The sequence below is a fragment of the Aspergillus ochraceoroseus genome (assembly GCF_002846915.1).
Source record: "Aspergillus ochraceoroseus IBT 24754 chromosome Unknown P175scaffold_7, whole genome shotgun sequence".
NCBI lineage: Eukaryota > Fungi > Ascomycota > Eurotiomycetes > Eurotiales > Aspergillaceae > Aspergillus > Aspergillus ochraceoroseus.
The window spans coordinates 1,607,060-1,632,438 of record NW_024468482.1 but is presented as its reverse complement, the minus strand read 5'-3'; the positions used below and the strand labels follow the sequence as shown (position 1 = coordinate 1,632,438).

General features: G+C 52.5%; 9 protein-coding genes across 9 annotated transcripts; 7 read left to right on the top strand and 2 right to left on the bottom strand.

Moving 5' to 3' along the window:
• Positions 1 to 3: 3 nt before the first annotated feature.
• P175DRAFT_0551250 (uncharacterized protein) lies at positions 4 to 1,768 on the top strand (the record flags this gene model as incomplete). Its single annotated transcript, XM_040900443.1, has 3 exons — positions 4 to 15; positions 149 to 282; positions 306 to 1,768. The coding sequence occupies 3 exons, from the start codon at positions 4 to 6 to the stop codon at positions 1,516 to 1,518; spliced, it is 1,359 nt and encodes a 452-aa protein (XP_040750349.1). The 3' UTR covers positions 1,519 to 1,768.
• Positions 1,769 to 2,057: 289 nt separating this feature from the next.
• Positions 2,058 to 3,314, top strand: P175DRAFT_0442373 (FAD-dependent oxidoreductase; the record flags this gene model as incomplete). Its single annotated transcript, XM_040894121.1, has 1 exon — positions 2,058 to 3,314. One exon carries the CDS (start codon positions 2,058 to 2,060, stop codon positions 3,312 to 3,314), a length of 1,257 nt encoding a protein of 418 aa, XP_040750348.1.
• Positions 3,315 to 3,351: 37 nt separating this feature from the next.
• P175DRAFT_0534736 (putative 3-hydroxyacyl-CoA dehydrogenase) lies at positions 3,352 to 4,471 on the bottom strand (the record flags this gene model as incomplete). Its single annotated transcript, XM_040900164.1, has 3 exons — positions 3,352 to 3,969; positions 4,045 to 4,331; positions 4,405 to 4,471. 3 exons carry the CDS (start codon positions 4,469 to 4,471, stop codon positions 3,352 to 3,354), a joined length of 972 nt encoding a protein of 323 aa, XP_040750347.1.
• Positions 4,472 to 9,732: 5,261 nt separating this feature from the next.
• On the top strand, positions 9,733 to 13,005 carry P175DRAFT_0340932 (uncharacterized protein). Its single transcript, XM_040892881.1, has 2 exons — positions 9,733 to 10,565; positions 10,653 to 13,005. Exons 1-2 carry the CDS (start codon positions 10,066 to 10,068, stop codon positions 12,853 to 12,855), a joined length of 2,703 nt encoding a protein of 900 aa, XP_040750346.1. The 5' UTR covers positions 9,733 to 10,065; the 3' UTR covers positions 12,856 to 13,005.
• Positions 13,006 to 13,751: 746 nt separating this feature from the next.
• On the top strand, positions 13,752 to 14,903 carry P175DRAFT_0442804 (IPI1/TEX10 family protein; the record flags this gene model as incomplete). The annotated part of the gene is made up of 3 exons (XM_040894136.1): positions 13,752 to 13,799; positions 13,846 to 13,918; positions 13,975 to 14,903. The coding sequence occupies 3 exons, from the start codon at positions 13,752 to 13,754 to the stop codon at positions 14,901 to 14,903; spliced, it is 1,050 nt and encodes a 349-aa protein (XP_040750345.1).
• A 220-nt stretch (positions 14,904 to 15,123) lies between these two features.
• Positions 15,124 to 18,078, top strand: P175DRAFT_0534732 (uncharacterized protein; the record flags this gene model as incomplete). The annotated part of the gene is made up of 4 exons (XM_040900163.1): positions 15,124 to 15,259; positions 15,319 to 15,473; positions 17,845 to 17,978; positions 18,030 to 18,078. 4 exons carry the CDS (start codon positions 15,124 to 15,126, stop codon positions 18,076 to 18,078), a joined length of 474 nt encoding a protein of 157 aa, XP_040750344.1.
• A 197-nt stretch (positions 18,079 to 18,275) lies between these two features.
• Positions 18,276 to 19,993, top strand: P175DRAFT_0340767 (uncharacterized protein). The gene has a single exon (XM_040892880.1). It carries the CDS (start codon positions 18,333 to 18,335, stop codon positions 19,854 to 19,856), a length of 1,524 nt encoding a protein of 507 aa, XP_040750343.1. The 5' UTR covers positions 18,276 to 18,332; the 3' UTR covers positions 19,857 to 19,993.
• A 765-nt stretch (positions 19,994 to 20,758) lies between these two features.
• On the top strand, positions 20,759 to 22,500 carry P175DRAFT_0503775 (uncharacterized protein). Its single transcript, XM_040897704.1, has 5 exons — positions 20,759 to 21,130; positions 21,209 to 21,536; positions 21,606 to 21,913; positions 21,982 to 22,230; positions 22,318 to 22,500. Exons 1-5 carry the CDS (start codon positions 20,843 to 20,845, stop codon positions 22,363 to 22,365), a joined length of 1,221 nt encoding a protein of 406 aa, XP_040750342.1. The 5' UTR covers positions 20,759 to 20,842; the 3' UTR covers positions 22,366 to 22,500.
• A 406-nt stretch (positions 22,501 to 22,906) lies between these two features.
• On the bottom strand, positions 22,907 to 24,658 carry P175DRAFT_0442231 (nucleobase cation symporter-1 family protein; the record flags this gene model as incomplete). The annotated part of the gene is made up of 3 exons (XM_040894115.1): positions 22,907 to 23,752; positions 23,805 to 24,439; positions 24,523 to 24,658. The coding sequence occupies 3 exons, from the start codon at positions 24,656 to 24,658 to the stop codon at positions 22,907 to 22,909; spliced, it is 1,617 nt and encodes a 538-aa protein (XP_040750341.1).
• Positions 24,659 to 25,379: the final 721 nt, after the last annotated feature.

Sequence of the window (25,379 nt, the reverse complement as noted above, 5' to 3'; positions counted from 1 at the left end):
ACCATGATCAAAATTGTAAGCACTAGGTTGTGCTGGTTGAAGAGGAGAATTCTTGTTCAAGTTCGTTTCTCTTATAGAGCCCCGATGTGCATTTCCCGGGCCCTGATTCATGGCTCAAGCGTGAACTATTATGAATGCCAACTGATAGTCTGATGTCCCTACCCCCATCTCCCTGATCTATCCAAGCGAATGGAACGGCAGGCATGCGATCGGTGCCATGGCCATAAGGTCCGATGCACAAGGGCTCCGAACGGCTATGGGTCTTGTGTCCGATGCCAGCGCGTGGGTGCAACGTGCGTCTACAGTGCTCCTTCCAGTAGACCAAATCCCAATTCTAAAACCGGTCGTCAGCATTCTGGCCACGTTGCAGAGAACGGTTCGACGCAACTGAAGGGCCGATCTCGACAGCATTCAACCGGGAACCAGCTTTCAGATGAAACCGATCTACGGCCGATTCCTCAGTCGGCCTCGTGGTTGAACACAGGTCTCCTCCCCCCGCCGCTGACCAGAGACGTGGAGACCACCGGCTCAGACCTTGCGCCAGCCCTCCTCCCACCCCAGCTGCCGTCGACCTCGGCCGCGCAGCCCTTTCATCAGGCAGGAGACACGAATCCCAGTTTTCCAACAGGCCTGGTAGACGCTGCCCTAGGTGAGGAGCAGCTCCAGCTATTCCCCCTGCCCCATGAGTGGTCCACCAGTCTGCCGAACGACTATGAGTTCCTCCCCGAACCCTCGGGGCATACCTGTGCAGGAATGGGCATGGAAATGCAACCCAAACAGCTACCGGTACATAACCCTGAATCAAACGGAACCGGAGTGAATGCCGGGATTAAAACCCTCGATGATTGCATGAGTAGTCTCTTTCAACTCCACCTCAACCTCTACCAGGGATGTTACTCCTCCTCCTCCTCCTCCTCCTCCTCTTCCTCTTCCTCCACCTCTTGTGTGAACGACGGCCCCGCGGGAGAAAGCCGGACCAACCAGATAATCAATTCCTCTCAAACCCTGATCATTATCATCCACAGCCTTTACACGCACGGCGTGGAATCGCCGTCTTCGGGTTCTTCAAGACCTTCGACCGCGCTGGCCCTGATTTCTTGCTACATCCAATTGCTGGTGCTCTATATTGAGTTTGTGGACGCTCTGCAGCAGCGACTAGAGCAAATTACCCTAAGCTCTGTAACCCATTACTCCGATCCCACCCTTGGGGCGTCTCTTTTGCCGCCGTCTATTCCCGCACTGGAGGTCGGCCTGAAAGCGCAACTCGCTTTGCATCTCATCACCCGCGTCAGCCGGTGCACACGGCGATATCTCGCGTCGTACTTGGGATATACCGACGCTGATCAAATCTCCGGAGCTGCAACTGGCCTTGACGCAGGGTTGAGTGAAGGTCCGGAATTGATCCCGGTGGCTAGGCCAATTGAGCTGCTCCTTTCGACGTTGAGTGAGCAGGAGGCTCGTTTGAGGAAGGCATTAGATGATCTAGGCCAGAAGACTCTGCGGAAAGAATCCCTATGAGGATTGACCTAATAGTAGTAGATAGGTCATTGAGAATTCATGTAGAAATCACGCAACCCTTGTCCCGGGAACTGATGGATGGCATGGATAGTAGTATATGTTGGAACCCTTCTGGAAGCCTACAATCCAACTATTTCCACACTTCAACATACGTAATTCCCATTCTATACCGGAATTCATCATCGCCATTAGGATTTGACGTTTATCAGTATACGTACTGCCCGGTTGGCTCCACAGGAATATGTCGAACTTTACCGCTGAGCTACAAAGGTGTCAAGACAGCCATTTCTAGCTGATGCAGTATTCTATTGGATTGGTTCACAGAATATTTACCCCACTTATACATACCCCATAGTCTTAGCGGATTAGTTGCTACTAAAAGTACATGAATCTCCTGATCAGCGTTGGGGCCACCGGTTTGAAGCCGCATATATATATATATCTGTATAATCTTTGTGGCAGCCTCGACAGCCCAGGAAACCTTCTCCTCGTAATCACTCACAGTTTCCATCGTGACGCAGTCCGCAAACGACACGACCATGTCGCTCCGCGTGGCTATCATCGGAGCCGGCCCTGCAGGCTGTCTACTAGCCCGGATGTGTTACGTGAACAACATCGCCTTCACAGTTTTCGAAGCCGAGCCGTCGCTAGACCACCGAAACCAAGGCGGCACTCTCGATCTGCATCCCAAGACCGGCATCGCAGCCATCAAAGCCGCGGGGCTCTACGAGGAATTCCTCCAAGTGGCGCGCTTCGAGGGATCAGCGCTGACAATCTGCGACAAAAGCGCCCGGCCTTATTTCCAGCTTCCGAGGCTCCTCGCTGCAAACCCCGAGGTGGACCGGCTTGAGCTGCGCCTGCTGTTGCTGCGCTCGATTCCGGCCGAGAGCATCTGCTGGAATCACCGCCTGCGGCAGATCGATCACCAGGACGGGAGTCTCTGCTTTGAAGGCGGAGGAGCCGTTCAGCGCGGATTCGATCTTGTTGTCGGGGCCGACGGTGCCTGGAGCAGAGTGCGAGCGAGCCTGACGCCCACGGAGCCGACGTACTCTGGTATTGCCGGGTACGATTTGACCATTCCCAACGCCAGAGAGGCCGCGCCGGACAGTGATCGGCTCGTCGGTCGTGGGTCGTTGTTTGCCTTTTCGGGGGGTCAATCGATTATTGGACAGCAGATGGGCGATGGAAGTATCCATGTCTCGGTTTGGTCACGCAGGGCTAATGCCGCCTGGGCGAGAGAGAAGAGAAACCAGCAGCAGCAGCAGCAGCAGCAGCAGCAGCAGCCGAGCCGCGATGAGATTTGCGCTGAACACCCTGGCTGGACGCCGGAACTACTTGACCTGGTTCGACATACAGAGGGGACGATCAGAACTAGTGCCTTTTACATGCTTCCATTGGGGTTTCGATGGCCGCATCGCCGGGGAGTGACTCTCGTAGGAGATGCAGCCCATCTCATGACGCCGTTTGCGGGGGAGGGGGTCAATATCGCGCTGGATGATGCGAAAAGGTTGGCGGACGTGATCGTTGCTAATGCGCGCGGGGGGGTCCGCCGTCAACTGGATGGGGTTGCCCTCTATGAGAAGGAGATGTTCCGGCGAGCAGACAGGGCCCAGTCGCTGACTTACAACATGATGCAATGCATGTACTTTAGCCCCGGGGCGCCACGCGCCACGATCGAGCGCTGGGTGATTCTGAGGGCCTCCTACGACTGTAATGCGGCGGTGGAGCCTTTGCTCCGCCCATTCCTGGCTGCGGGAGTCTACGGCTTCTATATGATCTTCAAACGGTTTGTCTGATCGGATCGGATCCTAGTTGGAAGTGATGATGGTAAATCTAGCCCTGATCGCTCTTTTCCTCTGCCGTTGACCCCTGGATCCCATTCTGTCCTAACCAGTATGCCGCCGACGCTGGATGAGATCGTAAAAACTTCTCTCCCTCCAGCCATGCCTCACTCTGCTTTTGGCCCATCCACTGATTCCGGGTCTGCTCCAATCCGGTTTCTATATCCCAGCCTCTCCCGCCTTCTACGTAGATGGATTTCCCGTTGCCTTCGTCGCCCAGGGCCGCAAGTCCGACGATAATCTGGGCCACTTCCGCCGGCTGGTTGACGGGGAGCCCTGCTCTCTGCCAGGGTCCCTCGATGTCATCCACCATGGACGTGGCCGACATCCACGGACAGACCGCACTCACGCTGATCCCGTGGGTTTGGGGGAGGGAGCAGCGCAGGGAACGCATCAAGCCCAGGACCCCGTGTTTGGCCGCGCAATATATCGGGAGCCCCGGTGATTCCATGAACCCTGCAACAGAACTCACCAGCACTAACGACTTTTTTTCCGCTGTGCCGCCCTCGTTCCCATCTGTAGAGGTTCGCTGTCGTAGGAAACCCGCTGCAATCCGCGAAAAGTAGATGGGGCCGAGCAGGTCTACTTTCAGCACAATGGGCTCGGGTACCTGGGACTGTTGTCAACTCGACTTATTCCGGAATGCGCACTCCCTTAATCCATAAACATATAGGGATATATATACATTTTCAAGGCTGTTGAGGTCCAGACTTGGATGAAACCAGCTGCTCTGCTCCGATACGCCCGCGATGGAAAATGCGTGATCGACCCTGTGATACTTGGCGTACGCCGCGTGGAAAAGATTGAGAAGCGACGAGTAAATCGACACGTCGGTAGAGACGAACTGCACGCGCTCCGGATACCTGGCTTCTACCTTCTTTCCTGCATCGGCATCCAGATCCCCAAAGACCACCAGGGCGCCGTTCTCGTAGAGCAGATCTACCGTGGCCGCTCCGATTCCATTGGCGCCCCCTGTCTCAGCTCGTTGTCAGGCTTCCAGTAATCCCGGCGGATATGGTGGAAATATGCAGGAAACCCTACCTACCGGTTAGGACGATGACTTTTCCTCTTAGTCCGTAGAGCAGGAATGGCTCTGGGTCGAATCGTGCCATGACACGGGATCCGAATAGTGAAACCGGGTTGACTTGCTTAGGGTTTCGTTTCGGCGGATGGCGTATTAAGTATGTACCTGATCATCTGGCATCGTAAGACATGAGCCACATCTCCCACTCGTGTCCACTAGCTACTCCGTTCTACTGGTAGATTATTACTCCGTTGAGTGCAGCGTACATGTCGGCGGCTGACCGGCGCCGACTACCTAGTATATATCATCAATCAATCGGTGGCTGGGTGGAGAACGCCGAACCCCCTGCTGTTCTTAGCTCTAAATGGAAGCAGAAGGGATATATCGTTAGCATCAGCATGAGATAGTAGTCGCTTTCACTTTCAGCTAGTACATTATTCCTTGGGGGTTGCTGGCATAAGTAGCAAATTGCTGTCTCTAGTAATGACTCGTCGGTTCATATATGACACCAACATCGTGAAGCTCCAAGTCGTACTCTTCGTCGGGTTCCGCTTCTTGATGTATGTCGTCCATGGTCATGCAGGACAAGATAGGGAAGCAGCCATCTTATAAGAATCTCTCTCTACGTTTGTACAAGTATGGATAACTTGCCGTTGCCAAAGTACTCAAAAGGTCAAAGTAATAAAGGTCGGGCTTATCCCATATACTTCCGATTCTGGCAATCTCAAGAGAGCATTCCCGGAGACTTGGAATATCTCACAGTTGCCTGCGATTTCAGACAAGGTGATAGCCAGCAATAACTCCGATCTGATTGGGCGCGTTATCTTCGCACATTGATTGATTAGTGAGGATAGCTACCTAACTATGTAGGTAGATCAATTGAGAATCTCCACGTCTTGCCCGCCTATAAATACCTCGGGAGCTATCAGACAAGTCACGTAGGGTTTCCGTGGCTCAGATACAGTAGGTAAGATAGCAGATGTCACATCCGGGGGATCAAACGTGTATGGTCGTTGTATCCACCGCGCGGACTCTGTAGAGATTAGATATGCCCGTGGCATAGCGAGAGGGACCAACCAAGCAGAGCTCCTCTGATGTGATCGTCGTGCTTAGGTAGTAGGTTTGAGGCGAGATCGGGTCAATGTCTTGGGTTGATAACGGCCACATATCTGTTCATTAGGTGGTTCTGCCAATGAAAAAGAAAAGAAAAGAAAAAAAAGCAATGGATTACATACCTGGCTTATCTTTGGTGCACTTGCCTACAGATCCCCAGAGATGCAATGGTGGAGCGGCTGGGACCGGCATGCGATCAGGATCAGGTCGAACTTGCACCAGCCGGCATACATACCCTTCAGATTGAGTGGAAGGCAGTTGAGTGTGGGGGAATTCTGTATACCTAACTATGTAAGTAAAAGAGGGTGTGTTGGGGGTTGTTGGGAGGACTCCAGATACATCCATCCACGGGAGGATTGGCCCATCGCAATGGGAATAGAATCCGTCTGGGGTACGGAGTAGAATGCGGAGTCACCCCTCTTCCCGCACGGAGGAACTGAATCTGAGATCGCGCTGAGTTCCCTTGGTCCATCTTGTGTATCCAAATGCCGGCGGTAAGGGTGCTGTCTGACGTGGTGCGGCTGCTTCTGGGTTCTTATCTCAAGGGTTGGTGGTTGGCAAATGAAGGCCCTGCTTGGTGTTTATCTTGACTTTTGACTATCATCACGGATTGGGGTCCGATGGTCGGTGTGGGTTTCATTCGTGTCCTACTGTCTACAGCCTGTTATTTATTTATTTATCTCCCTTTTCTCTGGCCGTCGTAGTGTCCTCTGGCGATACAAAACCCGGTCAACTTCCCTGCCCTATTGTGGGGGTGAGCGAAGGTACAACCCTAGACCATATATACTCCCTCACGTCGCCTAGAAGAAAGCCTCCAGCTGTTGGTGGTATTTCCCCGTCTCTTACCTCTTGTTGGCGGAGACTACCAGGCCATACGGAATATATGATAGTGTGTCTGGTGGACATCCAGACAGAGTGACAGTGCTCTCCAGATCCTATCTCCGACCTAACCAACCGCCCTCCTTTTGTTCCTTCTCGGCCGACTTGGATGCGTCTGACCCCCTTCATCCTATGATTCTGCTATCTATTCACTCATGTCTTTGCAGGGCCTGGACACCTGGACAGTGCTACGGACGTCTCCGGTGTCCGGGTATTCCATTTTTGATATCCAAGGTCAATATTCCTCCTGCGGGATTTTCCCCCCAAGCTCCGCCACAGCCGCCGAAACAATCCCAACCCTAAAGAGGGGAAGCACGCAAGAAAAGATAAGGGGGGGGGGGAAGCAAGGCATTGATTGCATGCACAAATAGTGTGGGGGAGGATCACTCCCAAGATGTGAATTCCATGAAACGTAACCAGGGATAAGGAGGAGACTGCAGATTGAAGTTCTACAACAGGATGGGGTTGCAAGCAAAGTGGAAAAGAGCGTTGATCCCTTCTGATTACTTTGTCTCCAACCTGATTGCTTCTTCTTCTTCCAGCCCTGGTTGCTAGTTGTGCGGCGCAGCCCGCATGAGATCCACTCCGAGCGCAAACGCAGACTGGGGTACCTTCACGAGCCCACTCACTAATCAGGTATCCTAACATGCGCCAACAAGAACGTTCCCAGTTATCAACTCTCAGTGACCTGGACAAACATCCTGAGCCGAGGGGGGGGGGGGGGGGGGTTCAACGCCAATCCAGTTTGAGGCTAATGGGCTGGATAGTGGGAAGGCGACAGATCAACTCTTATCTTGCGTCATTTACGATTTCCCTCCGGACGCCATGTCCTCGTTTGTACAAGAGGATTGGAATGCTGGTTGGTGCAAACAGGATATTGTCGGTCGCAAGTCAGCCAACCCAGTAAGTCCAGAGCACGCGACAATGACAACGACAACGACAGCGTTTCGGTCCTCGATCAGGTGTTTCCAAGACCACCCGATGTGGTGTTGACTGGACTGTCTCGAACAAAGTACGATTGGCATTGATCCAAGGTTCGAGGTGGCCCCCCGCTGCTTGATTACCTGGAGCAGCGGGAATGTGAGGTAAAATTCAGCGAGGCATCTGGACACTTTCTTTGGGTCTAGGAGGACGGTTAGTGGAGGATTGGAGAACTACGACCCGCCACTTGATCCACTCGGCGGGTTGGAAAGACGAGGAGGTCCTTCTTGCCACGCGGATTGTACATGATTCAGTTCCTTGATTCACCCGAGGTATGGTGTACTCTAACCTGGCTGGAGGGTTGTATACGGATATATGCAGTACTGACCACATCACCAGCCGAAATCCAGACAAGACCCCAATGAATCAAGCGCATTATTATGACCGTCTTGTTCCTTATCATCTTATCAGCCTCCGTGATGGCGGCCGCGTGGGATAAACCTATAAGGATCGATTCTCTCTGCATTGAATGTTGACTACGACTGTTAGCGCAGTGGACCCTATTTAGAATTCAAACCGGACTCTGTAGACTAGTCTACAGAGTCCTTGCCAAGTTACAACTTATATGCTGTCAGTGGGGCAAATAATATTGCTCGGTACGTCTTTCGTACTCTGTCTGTATTTGCATCCTTAGTGCTCCGGTGGATTCTCCCGTTTTGGAGATGAAGATGGAGATGGAGATGGAGGATGAACTAACTGGTCCTGGACCTTCCTGCTTTTCATGATAACGATTATTGTACATCCATTCGAATCTTGACTTTCAAGAGTCTGGAGTCACTTAGCGTGCTGATGTCAACCTTGTCTCGCTTTGGCAATCTCGCCGTCCCGTTCGGATTCGGGTATTGCCACAGGCGGAGGCTCTTTTCCTATCCTTCGCTGGTTTTTTTTTTTTTTTCGCTTCGGATCAAAGGCCAGGCGCACGGTCGGGAACCCATCTCTCGGGAGTGAGGAGGTTAAAAAAAAAAAAAAAGACGGCTGGGAGGGATGTTGACAGTTATGATTCTGTGCTGACCAGGGGCCCCGCAACTCGAGTGGATGAGCTAGAGAGATAGATTTGACGAGCGGAAGAGAATCCTCCATCAGGAAGCAATCGTACGCTTGAAACGGGCTGACGAGACCAACGGTACGGAGGGGTTAATACTGGGTCATACCTTTTCGGGTAAGATAGGAATCGTTTTATTGAATACTAGGTTGGTATACCTCCGAATTTCTCCCGAGCTTTGAAATCCAGGCATATTCCGGACCAGACGGACTGTCCGATAGTTGTCGTCCGCCCCGCCGTGGACTCGATCGCGCTCAGACTTAAATTCTACGTCCTATATCGGGAGCTAGGACAACGGACTCTCCTGGTTGATTCCCGCTGTCGCTGCGACCGTTCAGGAGAGAACAGCAATTGCATCAAGCATCTGTGTGACAAGAGTGGATCCCGGACTGGAAAGGGCATGAATCGCGTGCAATTTAGCACGAGGTGGCTGGATCACAATATCCTTATCCAGGATATTAAGTCTTGGATTCGAGTTTATTATCCTCGACTAGAAGTCTGTTGATCATTCTGATCAACCCGTGTCTTTATATCGAGTTGAAAACTTATTCTGCGGAAGAGAATAGGAATCTTCGACCGACCCTTGGACGGTGTTATAATCGGAATTCTTGATGTTCTCGAGAACCCCGGGAAAGTTTGGAACCCACCCACTATTTTAGTGGTAATCGTAATACAATGACCTGTATTTTTCTTTGTTCTGGTCTATCCAGAGAATCTGCCTATAATCTATAATTCTATATTACTCCGGATACATTCCAAGCTCAAATCAATCCAGTGAATCCAAACTAATAATAGTCTCCAAGGAACCGAGGCCAGTGCTCTGCAGCACGATTTTCGCTTTCTTACGGCGGGAAGAAAGAAACCTCGAACGAATCAACGACTGTCCATAGAATCTGTATAAGAATCCGGAGTCTTGAAGTCGGAAGGGCGGGGAATTTAAGACTCCATTCTGGTCCCTGTCTATTCCTACAGAGTAGTAGTATCTCATCTTCAGAATCATACCCCCTCCTTTCCTCTTATTTAAATGATCCAGGGAGATGAAATGAAGCCGTAGCCAAAATCCCCTGCAGTCTCGGCGTCATCATCATCCTTTCCACCATTCAAAACCCACCCTCTCATTTCTTTCCCTTCCCCCCACTGACCACCCAAGGGACAAGAAATACCACCCGAATCGATTCGCTTCATCGTCATCGAGTATAAAGAAGAATCCATCAATCCCAGGGACAGGATTCGCAAGAGCCCAGAACTTCTGGAATTGCCCAGATTCAAGCCAAAAACCCGGGGTATGCAACCATCTTGAAGCAGAGGAAGAAATCTGTCGTATTCCGGTTTGGGTTCTGCTCGTTTACAGCGGTAAGCGAGGAATTTCCTGCTATACAATCATTCGAGAGAGAAACTCTCTTTCTTTCTCGCCTTCATTCTTCTTCTCTCCATCTTCCCTCTCATCTCTTCTTCTCTTCTGGATCTTCGTCCCTGCCTTCATCCTATCTCGTCTCGTCTTGTCTTGCTTGTCTTGTCTCGTTTTTTTTTTTTTTTTCTCTTCCCGCTCTTCCAATCTACATCTTCTGGTGCTTTTTCTCCTGGCCCATTTTCCATCCCCCCCTCCTCCAAAAAAAGAATCCAAAAAAGAGGCTTCCAATTAGAGAAGCCCACAAGATCCCCAACCCATGATCATGTCTGGGTTGACTCTCCGCGGGGGAGGTCCTCCTGGCCGTGTGCGACGAACGCCAACCGTGACCACCTTTCCCACCGACCCCGATCGCTTGTCTTCCTCCTCCTCGACCACCGCCACGGTCACCAAAATCCCCTACCACCAGCCCTACGCTTTCCAGCGCAACGGCTCCATCTCTCACAATTTCCCTACCTCTTCCCAGCTCTCGGACGACTTGTCGCTGGAGTCCCCCATCAGTCCGCCCGATTCCGCCCAGCTCCATGATTCTTTGCTCCAGGACTCGCTATTCCCCGAATGGAAGTCCAGTGCCGTCCATGGGGCGGTTGACAGCCCGGATGAGATGCAAAGGAAAGACCCGTTAGCGACTCAGATATGGAAGCTGTATTCTAGGACCAAGGCCCAATTGCCCAACCAGGAGCGCATGGAAAACTTGACCTGGCGGATGATGGCCATGAGTTTAAAACGAAAAGAGAGAGAACGCGCTGAGCAGGCCCGGTAGGTCATCACTGGCCGTTTATATATATATTCATGGGAAGCTTTCAATTTGCTAACTAGATATTTGCTTTTTTTTTTTTTTTTAAGTGTCATCACCGGTACCAGTGGTATCGCTCAGTTGCGTTTGTCCGAGTCCGACCCCATCTCGAACCTCACACACCCGTCAGACGTCATTTTTGATCCCATGAACCTCGATGATTTCATTGTTCCCTTTGAATCTCCCTCGGATCATCCGTCCCCACCCCCACCCACCACCAAGGCCGCCGGCGCCATTGCGGGCGCCATCCCCATCAAGCTGCGCAAAGACCAGCACTTCGAGTCGACCCCTGTCCCGGCTTCATTCCCGCACCCTCCTCAGGATCAGCGCAAGAATAGTGAATTTGGCTACGTGCCACGTCGAGTCCGCAAGACCAGCATTGACGACCGCCAGTTTTTCGGCCTGCAGGTTCCCTCGCGCAAGCGACCGGCGGAGTCTTCTCCCCAGGTCCCGCCCGTGTCCAACACCATGTTGGCCCATGACCCCGAGCTCGCGGGTGCGGTGCCGGATTATACCCTCGACGCCTCGTCCGGTCTTGCCCTCCACCACAGCCAACTGAATAGTCAGGCTCACACGACCAACCCCAACAGCCACACCTCTCCGGGCGTGCCGTTTAGTCTGGATACCTTCAACCTGGGCGACGACCCCATTCTCCCTTCGGCGAGCGCATACCAGTCCCAGTTCACCTTCTCCCCAAGCGAGTCGCCCATGACCACCGGCAACGCCTTCGCTAATATTTATGCTCACACCCCGGTGGCCTCTTCGCTCACCTCGACCGACTTCTTTTCCCCGCCTCCCTCCGGGTACCAGTCCACCGCGTCCACCCCGCAGCCGCTGTACGACGAGGAACATTCCATGTACTTCGATATGGGCACCGATACTCGCACCCAGCGCCGCGTCCCCACCTACGTCGCTCAGCGATCATCCAACTTGTCTGCCTCCTTGCAGCCACGGTATATGTACAACCCCAGAGCCTCGCAGGAGGCGTCCCACCCGACTGCTCACGTGAGCAACCCGTCGCCTTCGGTACCCTCCCCGGGCTACCCCATTCCGCAACATGTCGACCCCACCCAAGTCTTGAGTCCGAGCGATTTCGCGGCTGGTGGCTCCAATACTGCCATGTTCAGCTTTGGTGCTGATTCCGATGTTGAAGATGACGATGGCGCGCTGTTCTCTCGGGGGGGCTTGGCCATGCCTGCCGAGTTTGGCGATGACAATATCAATGATTTGAATGCCGGCTTGCACTGGGATGCATCGTTCCCCGGCTCCTTCCACTCGCTGCCGGGATTTACCGCACAACATCGCAAGCATGTCACCATCGGCTCCACGGACTTGATGGAGACCCCGAGCGAATGGAGCCAGGGAGGCGGCCTGGGTCGCACGCATGGATCGGCGGCATCGGTCAGCGAGGTGCGCAACCGCGAGCAGGATCCTCGGCGCCAGAAGATTGCGCGGACCACCTCGACCCCAAATACCGCCCAACTCTTGCGCCAGAGTATGAACTCCGCCCCTACCTCGCATACTTCGCCCAACACTCCGCCCGAATCGGGGTTGAACAGTGCCGCTCCGTCTCGCCCCGCGAGCCCTGGCGGCTCCAAGAACGGCGAGCAGAACAATGGCCCAACCACCTGTACCAACTGCTTCACCCAAACTACTCCCCTATGGCGGCGGAACCCCGCGGGTCAACCGCTGTGCAACGCCTGTGGTCTCTTCCTCAAGCTGCACGGCGTGGTGCGTCCTTTATCGCTCAAGACCGATGTCATCAAGAAGCGGAACCGCAACAGCGCCAACAGCCTTGCGGTCGGATCGTCCCGCGCCTCAAAGAAGTCGGCGCGCAAGAACTCCGTTCAGCAAGCCCCTCCCGTAACCACACCTACCTCGAGCAGGGCACAGAGCGGAACGACATCCGAATCGCCTCCCGCCATGTCTGGGGGCCCGTCCAGCCGTGGATCGGGCGTGGTACCGATTGCTGCCGCCCCGCCCAAGTCCACGCCTTCGACTACGTCCCCTGCTGCCACCAACAGCCGCAGCGCTATGCAGGTGGCGCCAAAACGCCAGCGTCGGCTGGAGAAGGCCTTCGATATCGATATCGCTGATGACGCTAGTCGATCTAGCACCTCATCGACCGGACGATCCAAAGTGGTTCCATTGGCTCCGGCCATGCCCCCGGCGGCAGCCAACCCCGCCAATCACAGTATCGCTGCCGGCCAAGGCGCCAGCCAAGAGTGGGAGTGGTTGACGATGAGTCTGTAGTTGGATTTCATCTCCCGTCTTTCCATCCTTTTCTCATTCTCCGCTTATTTATTCTTTTACGTTTTTACACTGTTTTATTTGACGATGTTACTCTCCACCCATGTTACTCTCCCCCCCTTGTTTATCCCCCCCCCCCCCCCTTCAACTCCCGTGGTGGACGTTTTATGCCATGACCTATAGACCTGATGACTACGCGGCTGCGGTTTGAGATTCTCTCTAGAACAAGCAGGCGTTTGCTAATACGACCGGCGTCAGAAGGCCAGGATGGCTTGTGCGGCGCTGATTAATGGTTGACGAGTGATGCAATTTTCGGTTCGGTTATTTTGTCTCCGGGTCTTTCTTCTTCTCCCATCTCTTTCATGTAATGTGGGCGCGGCGGCTAGGCTCGATGGATGGAGACAGGAGTCGATTGATACGAACGTCTGTCTATTGGGAGGGATTGTCCCATCTCTGATCCCAATGTGTGTTTTTGTGCTTTCTGCTTGATACAATCGCGTCTGTCCCGGAACCTGGCCTTCGTCAGTTTTCTGTTTTTCTTTCCTCGTTTGTCATTTGCATACGAGGCCAAGGCCGGACAGAAGTGCGCATCTCTTTGTTTTTTAAGGTAGTGAATAATAGACTATAATTTCTTGCGCATCTATATTATCATCTTAGGTATGAGGCTGGTTCCAAAGGAATAATAGTATCTCCGACAAGATCTAATCTCCACGTGACCCCACGTGATGGCATAAATTTTATAGCTTCAACCCTCGGCATCCTCCACTACCAACAACAGAGTTCTTTTCTCAATTAGGCTTTCATTGCTCTCTTGTGGATTCCAATATCTTTGGTCACAGAGAGATCTTAGCTGCAGCCACCCTACCCCTGAATCGCCAGCTGCGGAACGGACCTGCAACATGGGGGCCAGCCAAAAAAGGAAGAAAGAGAAGCAAAAAGACTTCCAGGTGCGTTGAGCTTCCTACAGCAGAGATAAAAGCTAATCAGGTCCAGAAACCCAAGCTGAAGGTGGGCAAGGCAAAAGCCAAGCCGGATAACTTTACAGACACCAGTTTCAAATCCAAATGTACGATTTGGCTGTCTTCCGCGTGAGACGTAGCAGACTAACCAACCAACCCCCAGCAATCGTTCTCAACCAGCAATCCCTCAAACTCAACGCTCCGACCGCAAACGCCCAATTCACGCACCACCTCTCCCTCCTCTCCTCCAAGTCAGACGCCCAACGACGTGACTCAATCGCTCACCTCACAACCTCCATCACCGCGCGCCCCGTCGACTCGCCTCTCCCCCAGCCAGTGAGCATGATCCTCCCCGCCGTGCTCCCGCTCATCCTAGATGCCAACAGCGGCGTCCGCACCCAACTCCTCAAGCTCCTCCGCTCCCTCCCCGAATCTGACGTCCAGGACCATGTCATCCAACTCCTGCCGTACATCCGCGCAGGCATGACCCACCTCGCAGCCGACATCCGGCTCTCAGCAATCGAGATCCTTTCGTGGCTTCTTCACGTCGCGGGGGCGGAAGTTGTTTCCTCTGCGGGCGGCTGGGTTAAAACGCTGAATTGTTTTCTTTCGCTGTTGGGATGGCACACGGAAGCTTCCTCAAAGTGGACGTCTATATCTTCGGCTTCGGCTTCGGCTACGACGAAGACGTCGACCAATCGGTCAACGTTTGGGAAGGCCGGTGCGGCGGGGAGGCCACAGGTCAAGGTTCTTGCTGTTCTTGCAGAGTTTTTACAAGCTGGGTTTGGATTTCAGGAGGCTGACTCCGAGGGTGACGAGGTTGCTGCTGCGGGGGGTCCATTTCCGATTGTGCAGGTGCAAGCACAGATGATTCCGCGGACTGCAGCGCCGTACCTCTATTTGAATCTGTTTGGGCAGCCGCGTGACGAGGAGGGGGAGATGTATGAGACGCGCGAGGACCGGTACCGGGTGTTCGAAAGCCGGTTCTTGGCTGCGGTGGAGAAGGGGGTTGAAGGGGCGAGGCAAGAGGGTGGGGAGGTGGGAAGGGCTTCTGCAGGCGTCAGAAGAGCATTGGCGGAGGGGAGGACTTAGCTGGATGCAGCGCAGCACCACTGTGAGTTGGACTTGGTCTGTAGTGCGGGTCAAAGGCTAACGCGGGAGGATCAGATGCGGAGGACACAGCTCTCAACTAGACCTGTTTTCTTTCTACTGCTGTCAGACCCTGACAGGTCGTTATTAACCCTTAGGTCAAGCTTTCCACCACAACCACAGGCTCGTTCGAAAGTGGAGAGTATGCCGTCTGAGCACCATCATGCAGTCAGAAGATAAAACATCCACTTGGGAAATACGGCAGAACCATTTTTATCTGCTTCCACTCACGGCTAATCACACTTGGATCCCGGCTCTGTCTCTAGTCGGTTCTCCACGTTCTACACTAGAGGAGCCCCGTTAGCTCGCGCTGATGCGGTGCAAAACATCCAGATATCTACTGCTTCCTCTTAAGCAGAGACTATCCACGTCTCTTCCACAGCAACAAGCCACCTAACTGTGCTTGCACGCGAACGCAGCCATTCCAGCGTGGACCTTGCTCTAGACCAGGTCCCAACTACTGATTCGATTCGACCTTTCGGGTACTGCATCGAAATGCTGGCTTGCTTGGTGGTAAATCACATGGATTTCTTCCCGGTTGTTTGCTATAGCTTAGGTAGTATAGACAGGCCAATAGATCGGCCTACACATGATAGACAGCGACATGTTTACTCAAGCTTATGAACAATGTCCATCCATCCATATTGTATAACCTTCATCAACACAATGACATCCTCGGTCACTACGGAGGACCAAGTACAGATTCCAACTACCCTTTTTGACCTGGCTAAATGTATGTATATATAATCGACGAGTTAGCCAACACAATCACGAAACATTAATAGGAACGCCCACAGGCCATTGAAGGAAACCATTACAGAGCAGGCACCTACTGAATTAAAGCACTCTCACTGCTTGAACTATCCAACCGTTTGAATGAGTGCTATTGTCATGCTCAATATAAGATAAGCCATCAGTTACAAGTGCCCCTATGTGCTATTATTTATTACTGAGGCCCAGGGTAGATTGAGTACATATCTATATCTGCATTTCGCGTCTCGCCCATCAACCCTGAAAAATTTAAAGTATAGTATCTGGTCAGTTCTCCCTGATATTACTCCGTAGTGTACCTCCTATCAGCATATTTCATGCTAACTATATATAGATATATATATATATAACTAGGTAGCTACCGCTGTCCTAAATTTCAGTCAGCATTGGAGCGCTTACTCCGTACAGGCTAGGGCTAGGTCGTTCCCTAATTTCAGGCCTTTTTGTTTTTTTGCTTTTTCAAGGGCTGGTTAGTTTGTATTTCCGTATATTGGAAGGATTTCTATACACGGGGCATCCTTGCTCAGTTGCTGTCATCAGTTTCATTACCGAGTAACTGGATGGAACTACTCCGTATATCAGCTTTTTTGTGCGAAGCGACTATGTTACTGTAGCTACGACTAGCTCGGAGCAGTGTATATTATCGCAGCTGGAAAGGTTCTGGGCTATTCGGAATCCTAGCTGGGCCCTGGGGGGGAGCAAGACAGGAGTCGGTCAGAGTCAGAGTCAGAGTCAGGGTCAGGGTCACTAGTTATAAGATGCTGGTTGTATAGGCCAGGGGGGGGGGATGTGGATGTCTTACGCTGGCTTGGATTTGTGTAACTAGGACCCCCCCCCCCGTATGTACCCTACGCGTAGATCGCTGAACACTCGTATGTACGGAGGATGTCCCAACTGCTTTTTGTAGCTATTCTTGAGGGCGAGATCCGCCGTCTGTCTCTGTTTGCTAGACTCATTCCTTACCAAGATTGGATTGGATTTATTGGATAGCTACGACATTCACATGGATATAACATGAACGGCAAGTCAAGTACCCTAGTAAATCACTCATGCCCCCCCCCCCCATGGAAAAATAGAGTCCGCATCCCCAGCTGACTTGAACGAAGAAATTGCACGCAAGAGAGGATCGGCTCAGTTTACCGTGTCAACCCCAGGCAAGGGAACCACCCACCGGGCTTTCTCGCTGCAGAGGTGGCTGGCTGGAGACATGGAGTGCTGCTGCCACGTCAGGTAAGTCTAATTCTAGGCATACCGTATCGCTCAAGCCCTCTAGGTGCTCTATTCGATCAGTTGTTCGGCTTCTCCGGATAAAGCTGTGTCTGATTACTCGGTGCTAACCGGTTCGTTCGATATGAAGTGTGTCTCAGTCCTAGTTTCAGTCCCACTTAGGAGGCGCAGGAGTAGCAAGTTCTCGCGAAACTGACATGGCGGGTGCACAATCTCTATGCGTTAAGCTTGTGCAGGATGTTGAATAAACCGAGCCAACGATGAAGGCGATGCTTGATTTGGGGTAGTGGGCAGAGACCATGGCCAGTGCTCTGGGTACATACGGACGGACGTTGAAGCTCTCGGGTATAAGAGACGTAATAAACAGTATAAGGCAGTCTGTCTGTCAGTCTGTCTGTAAACTGTCCGCGTGCTGCAGAGGTCGTGTCGACAAAAGCAAGCCCCAAGGAGCATAAAGGTTTACACTGTAAACTCTGAATTCAAGACCATACTCTGTAAAACGTCTCCTGCTGAAATCAATGACAAATTATCGAAGCGGTGGAATCCTGGGATTCTCCGTACTGCGTACGTGTACTACGAACTAGGTATACGGAGTCCTAGTTCGATGCTCGCTTGATTTAACCCTAAAAGCCATCTTACATGCATCACCACGGACTTGACAGAGTAGGTTGCTAGATTCACCCCACCCCGTTCCACGCTGGCTGCAATCCAATGCAGCGTTAAGGCTTGCAGAGGTTTGAAAGAACGAGGCTGGCTGGACCAAGCATGGGTCAATTGAGTTCAGTTCTTGTATGCCGGTGGTTTCCTTGATCCTTCTGCCCCGTAACTACTTTTCAGTGCTTTGTGACCAATAATCGCACCACTACTGGCTGTTGGCGCGGGTTAGCTGCAGATTGATTTCCGCAAGCCACCGAGAAGAGATGGCGCGCGTCCTTCTGTTATTCAGAAAGATGTCCTTGACTGGTCTCAAATTTGCAAGGTTAGCAAGGCTTTGAGAGCCACACTGAACGTTCTGGGTCTGTGAGTGACTCAGTCGCCGTCGCGCCGTTCTTCAGTCACTACCAGTAGCAGGCAGCCCCGGGGGTGGAACTTGGAGCAACAGTCCGGCGAATCCGAATAGGCAGACGAGCACTGTATCCTTTGGGCAGCAGCGGGGACGTAGTAGATACAAAACAGAAAAGCCAGGCAATGCATGTTTACTAGCCTGGAAGCTGTACTGAGTTGAAATAGATTAGATACGTAGTAATTGGGGGGACCCAGGGGGGGGGGGGTTTATATAGATGATAAACCCCTTCTACATCCACAGAGCTGGTTGCGTGATTATTCTCTTTCTTTTCTATCAAGGCTACACTCTCTTCCTCATATCAGAGTGCAATGCGTGTGCTTAATCTCGTTTTCGTGTCGGCGTTTATCCCCCTTCTCTCTGGGGTACTCGCCGACCAACCTGCACAGATTCCCATCTGCCATAAATGCGAGGAGAACAAGGTTCCTCCTCCTCCTCCTCCTCCTCCGCCGGCAATTCCACGATGCGGAAAAGGAGCTCTCCGTCCTCGACCTCGAGGTGGAGAGTGCGTGGTGACATACTCATGCTCCGGAAACTGTGGAAATGTGGCCATCCCCCATCTGAACAGCAAGAGCATGGAGTGCGATTACGCCGAAGTCACTGTGGGACCAGATGGCTCGATCATCGACCAGTGTTGCGACCCGCCTGAGTGTCCCAGTAGCTGTCCTACCAAGCCGGGTTCAACGGACCAGTGTTTCAATGATATGTACGGATGTCCCGCCATCGACGGCACAATCCAGCGCTTCGGCGGCAAGGACTACATCTACCATTGTCATAGCGGGTTCTGCGCGACTACCATCAGCTCCGTCAGCACTACAAACACGCTGAGCGAGTGTGCTGAGAAATGCTCGCGCGACCCAGCCTGCAAGATGCTCTCCCACAACGGGAAGACATGCACCCTGGCTACGAAAGTCGGGTCAATCGAGAAGGGCCCCGGCTCTGTCGTGCTGGAGCCAATCAACGGCCCTAAACCACCACAGTCGAACGATGACTGCTCCAAGATAGACAACACCCGGCACACGATCCACGGAATGGAGTTCCTCCTGCGTTGCAACACGCGCGTGACAGATCCCGCCACATGCAAACCACATCCAGCATCGTCGTATGAAGAATGCGCCAATCTGTGCGCGACGGACACCAACTGTGCCAGTGCGTCTTTCTCCGCCGGACACTGTTGTATCTCAGACAAGAAACCCAGCGCGTCAAAGCAGCCCGGATCTATTGGGTTGGAGCCGCTCCCTGGCTATGGATGTCCCTATGTAGACTGGGCTGTCAAGGACATCGGCGGTGTGCGCTACGAGTATCACTGTGACGCCTGGTTGACATCTGGCGGACAGTGGACTCTTGTTCCGAGCAGCAACGACATGAACTGTGCGCTACAGTGCTCTAAGAATAAGCAGTGTACTGGTATTTCTCTACGCGGGAATCAGTGTTACATCGCTACTGCACCCATCTCTCTCCAGCCCAAGGGTGACTGGGTTGCTTTGGTTCCAGTGACAGGCGGCGGCGGCGGCAATGGTGGTAATGGCGGCGGCGGCGGCGGTACTGAGGAAAAGGGATTGAGTGTCCCAGAGTGTAAAGAAGCACACGGACACGAAGTCAAGTACAAGGGACATGTCTACAAAGTGGACTGCTACCGCTGGGTCGGAGGGGACGGGTTCAAAACGGCGACAATGCACAAACTAGCGGACTGCATCAAGATGTGTGCTGATCACAGTAACTGCGTGGCGCTCCACTACCTCCCCCACCAGCAATTCTGCGCAATCCACGACAATATCCCACGAGTCGGCACACAGGGTGACTTTGGCGTGGCATACGTGAAGAGGATTAGTTGAACGGGGGGGGGGGGGACGCCGAGGATTCAGGAGTAAGCGTTAGCTGTTAGCCGTTATGTAGCTGATAGGAAGGACACTCCATGCGCGTTGGTCAGCGGGGGATTCCATCTGAGTCGAATGATACTGTGATTGATGAGCAGCAGCAGCAACTTGTAAGCCAGCCGTTTGCCTCGCGTAGCTCAATACTCTAAGCCAATTGAATGATTTACATGTCCTGATGATACTGGAGCTCCTCCGGACGTAGCCAGCCAGCCACTACTCTGTATACACCCGTATCAGACGTATAGAGCAATGTATTCTACTAGTACTAGGCACTGTTGCTTTTGTACCAATTGGACCCCATAGATCCTTCTTTCCTCCTCTAATCCTGGCCTCGTTCGAACCTTATTCCCGGTTATAATCCCTGCCATTGTTCGTTTACCCCCGGTCTTCACAAACTCCCACCTGCAAGCTGTAGTTCCTCCTATGCAGCCCTTCAGCCGGCCACAATTCTGCACCTTCTCCAAGTGTCCCACGACGTGGGTCGAGACCATGTACCCACAGATCGCAGGCAGGTGACAGCTCCGCATTCATCCTTTCAGACCCACGATGCTTGGAAGGGAAGACTTTGCATTGGCGGAACGATGCCCGCAGGATGTCATATCCTGCCGTGTAACCAAACGATAAGACACGAGAGAAAAAAGGGGGGGGGGGGGGCAGAACAGCACTAGTTTAGGGCAAAACAGGATGGATCTTGTCTTGAACCATAGAGTACTCTCAGTAAGCACGGAGCCATAGGTTTGCTGCCCCAGAGCCGAACTCGCATTGCGAATGCAACCCGGTGAGGAGTGTGTGGAGTGAATGTGCAGCGTATATAAGACAGCTTCCCCCCCCCCCCCCCCCACCCGTGTGGAAGCACGTAGGAGGAGTCGAGTTTAACCTGCATGCCTCCCTACTATTCCATCCTTATACTTTGAACCATAACCAGGGTCTTTTCCGTGATCGTAATGGATAATCTGCTTACCTTCAACCTCCGCGTCCCTGTGGGCGTGCAGGTGGTCTCGCACCTAATCAGCGAGAACACCATCATGGAGCAATTCCTGTTGATTCTCAGCTCCAGTCTTGGTGGATGCCGATACGAGAAGTACCGCAAGGAAATCGAGGGCTTCACCAATGGCTCCCTCACGGGACTCGGGCGTCTGGAGCTCCAGAGCGCCCTCGCCCTCTTCGCGGGCAAGGTGGCAGATCAGATTCTTGCCGATTTCGTGCCAGAGCTGTCCGTTCTTCTTGGAAAGGTGCGTTTTGTTCGTTCACCCAACCCTGCAATGGGGCATGGAAGCATGGAAGAACACCACCATTCACAAATAAAGCAGAGCCTCCCTGGAGCCGGTGACCTCCCAGCCATTAGAAACATGGGCAATGCCTCGACAGCCACGCCCTCCGAGGCGACCCCGGAGCCCCAGCCCGAACCGGAGCCCGTTGAAGAACCGCCCACGCCTGAAGCAGAGACCAAGAAGCAGCTGAACGAGTTTGCGAGCAAGAACCTGGCTAGCTTCCCGCAGTTCTCCGAGGAGAAAATTGAACAGATCACGGATCAAGCGGCTGCAAGCATCCAGGGTATCGCGGCCAAGTCGAACATTCCCGACGAGGAGATCCCCAAGGCAGCGCAGTTGGCTTTCTACGACTTTACTATTCTCTATGGTGAACTTGTTCCTATCTCTATCTCTATCTCTATCTCGATCCATATGCTAAGAAATGCAAATGTAACAGACGACAGCGGCTCCATGACCACCGAAGCATCCCGTATCCCCACGACCCAGGAGACCATCCGAAGCCTATACAAGACCGCCAAAACGCTGAACCCGGATAACTCGTTCTCAGTGCGCTCCTTCGAAGGCTCCAATCACGACAACGTCAGCTCCGAGTCGGATCTGTCCGACGTCATCTCGGGAATGACCTTCAACACTGGCGCCAGCGTCGCCGCACCGCTCAGAAACAAGATCCTCGATCCGCTATCCAAAGCCGCAGCGGATAAGACTCTCAACCCAACTGTGGTAGTCATCATCACGGACGGAGACGTAAGTCAATTAGTTACTCCCCATATTATATATATATATATATATATACTAACCGTTTCCAAACCCAGCTCGGAAGCAACGTCGTGGAATTCGGCGCCGGCCTTACCAACTTCAAGGCCCAGCTTGACGCAACCAACAACACTGGACCCGCGGTCCTGTTCGTTCTCTACCGCGTGGGGAACGATCAGTCTTCCGAGGAGTCTCTGAAGGAGCTGCACACTGCGCCCGGCGCGAAGGATATCCTGCTTTACAACCAGGATAGTATCGACAGCAAGCTTGAGAGCGTGGGCGGAGATACTGATATTTACGTGGGAACCGTAAGTCTTATCTGTTGCTCCTTTTTTTTTTTTTTTTCCTTCCTTCTATTGTTCGGTTGATGGAGAGATACTGACTGACTGGGGTAGATTATCTCCGACTTGATTAAGGCTATGGATTTGCAGGTTGTTCGCTAGGATGTAGTATAGTATAGTATAGTATAGTATAGTATAGTATAGTATAGTATAGTATAGTTCCCGTAGTTATGTAGTAGGTTAGGCTCCACTGGACTTGTCTTGAGGTACATATGTGTGGTCTGGATGTCGGTCGTTATGGAGGAACTATGGATTGGAGCTCATATATAGTATAATACCGGTACAATATGACATTGTTTCGCATTCTTCAGATAGCACAGATATACATACAGAGTACTCGCATATTCAAGGTAAGGCTAGACCTGACTATAACCAAGTGGTGGTGTCCGTCCGGATCTGGCGCAATTGAACTGTGCAGTTTTTATGTGCAACTGAGACTTGACACAATATATATCTTCACTCTGGCGGAGGGCTTGGAGCGATGATCGTGATTTACTTCTGTTTGTAGACAGATTGTGGAGGTTTATGGCTTGATGCAAAGCGGTCCGGGCAAGTATGATATGATAAATAATAGTAGATTTAACCAACATTACAGTTCACCAGAAACAGGACACATACCGTAGAGAGATGGAATGGAGATAATTCAGATAAACTCCTTCTCTCCCTTATTTTGCACCCGAATCTCCTCCGCCGACTCCGGCGCCACACTGTCTACCGCCCCCTCCCGCATATCATAAATCTCATCAGCCAGAACCGGCCTTTCAATCATCGCCGCCGGCACTGGGAAGAGCATCGACAACCCCACATACACAATACTCGTGCCGACGAACCCCAAAATCCACCCAAACTGGTATGGATGAACACCCACCCCCACAGGGATGCCCGAATTTACAGAGTTAATCAGCCCCGGTAAGCTCGGGGCCACGCCAGCCAGGAACGCAACCACCGCGCGCCAGTTCACCAGCCAGCCTGCAAAACTGTAGATTGGGTTTTGCGGTTGGTAGAGGGCCAAGGTGTCGTATTTGCGCTGCTTGATGAGCCAGAAGTCCCAGAGCATGATGGCGGCGATGGGGCCGAGGAAGACTGCATATGCGGACATGAAGTTCAGGAAGTTTCCGGCGGATTCCAGAATTTTCCAGGGGACCAGGGCCCAGGAGAGCAGGCCGCAGAGGATCTGGCCGCGGCGGAGGTTGACGTAGGTCGGGAAAAGGGCCATGAGATCATTTGCGGCCGAGATAGAGTTCGCGGAGATGTTGACACCCAGGGATGCCAGGGCGAACGAGAAGGCGGCAAAGAAACGGCAGGAGCGGCTAGACCAGTTGCTGATCAGCTCGATGGGGTCCCAGGGGATGTCACCGCCGTAGCGGGACCAGCCGGCGGAGGAGGCGACGATGCCGATGAAGGAGATAAAGGTGAAGACAATGGGGAGCATCGGGACATATAGCAGTTGCCATTTCGGGGTGACGCGCGAGTATCGTGAGAAGTCAGACTAGGGTGAACGTTAGTTCCGATCGGAAAGGAGAACCGACAGTGATCCTCACCTGGTTCACGCTGAGGGTCGCATAGTTTCCTAGCACCGAGGTCATGCTCGCCAGGAACAGCCAGCTATATTGCGAACCGGAGACAGTGGCCTTTTGTTGGAAGATCGGGCCAGCGCCCTCCGCCACGAACGCCCAGATGAGGATGGCAATCCAGGCAATGGGCACGATGATTGACTTGGCTATAAACAGCCAGCGCACTTTGTTAGGGTGGATGCAGAGAAAAGGAAATTGTACAATGAAGAAAATCAAGTACGCGATCATGGTATTGGTCTCGATCCCCTGGCTCTCGGGGATGTGATTCTTGAGAGTCAAGAAACTAGGCCAAATGGCGCCGATCATCGCCTTCACCGCATTTCCCCCATTGACGTTTTGAATGGCGAACCAGAACACTGCCAGAATCGAGCGTGAGAGGATTGCAATGTACGAACCCCAGAATCCCCAGCTCGCACGAGCGATCACGGGGAAGGGAACATGGTAAATTGCCCCGACAGCGCCATTGGCGGAAATCACGAAGGAGATGATGAAGAAGGAGACGGCGACAATGGCAATGGATTCCCTCCAGGTCAGACCGACGGCGATGATACTACTAGCAAACTGCCATGTCGCCGAATTGAAGGCATCAGAGATCCAGTACGCTGCGAAATCTGGGTAAGTCACCGAAAACGCTTTTCGTTTGCGGGGAAGGGGAAGGGGGGCTTGAAATTCAAGTTCGACGTACCGATGAAACTCAAGGGACCCCAGAGTCGCGCTGACTGGGGGACCGGGTCCAGATCAAGATTGGTCCAGCGTGCATTTCCATCGGCGAACGCCGACTTGGACTGGGGGACACGGAGCTGGGGACGGCGGAACCTCATCTTTCGTTCGATCTGGAGAGGCTGGCGGTTGGTTGGAAGGGAGATCGAGATTCCCAGAACCTGCTGCATTTCGACCCTGCATGTACTGTATTTATACATGCCGGTCATCTTGGTGACCCCCCCTGCCGAAAGATTATGCATGATAAGTAGTGGTTGTCGTTGTGGTGATAGTCGCCAGCGCCAGCGCCCATCATTGGAGGAAACCGCGTCCAGCAGTCTGTAGGCTTATCTCTTATCCTGTTGTCTTGTGTATATCATGATTGATATCTCATTCTCACTTTGCTCGGCCATAGTCCCTTGGATAAGGCATTAAGCCTAATCTAGAATCATATGTTCTAATTCCTACAGTCCACTAACCCTAGATTTCGTGACATCTCCGGGACAGGTTGTCTAAAGATCAGTCATATCATATCAGCCCTCCTACAGAGTGCTTTCGGTCGAAATATACCGTGAAAGATTGGCCTTCTGACCTGCAAATCAACGGTTCGTGTAATGAATGATTCAGACGACTCGTATAGCGTGTAAATCCACATCTGCCATCTTGTTAGACGTACGGATCAGTCACAGTCTGCAATAGGGAGATAAACCCGAACTTGAATTGAATACTGCGTCTTCATCCTTGGTTGAACCATTCGTCTTCAAGGAGCTCTTTTGCAGTTGGCCTGTCCCGTGGATCCAGCTTCATTATTTTCAAGAGAAAGTCCTTATCTTGTTTTGAAAT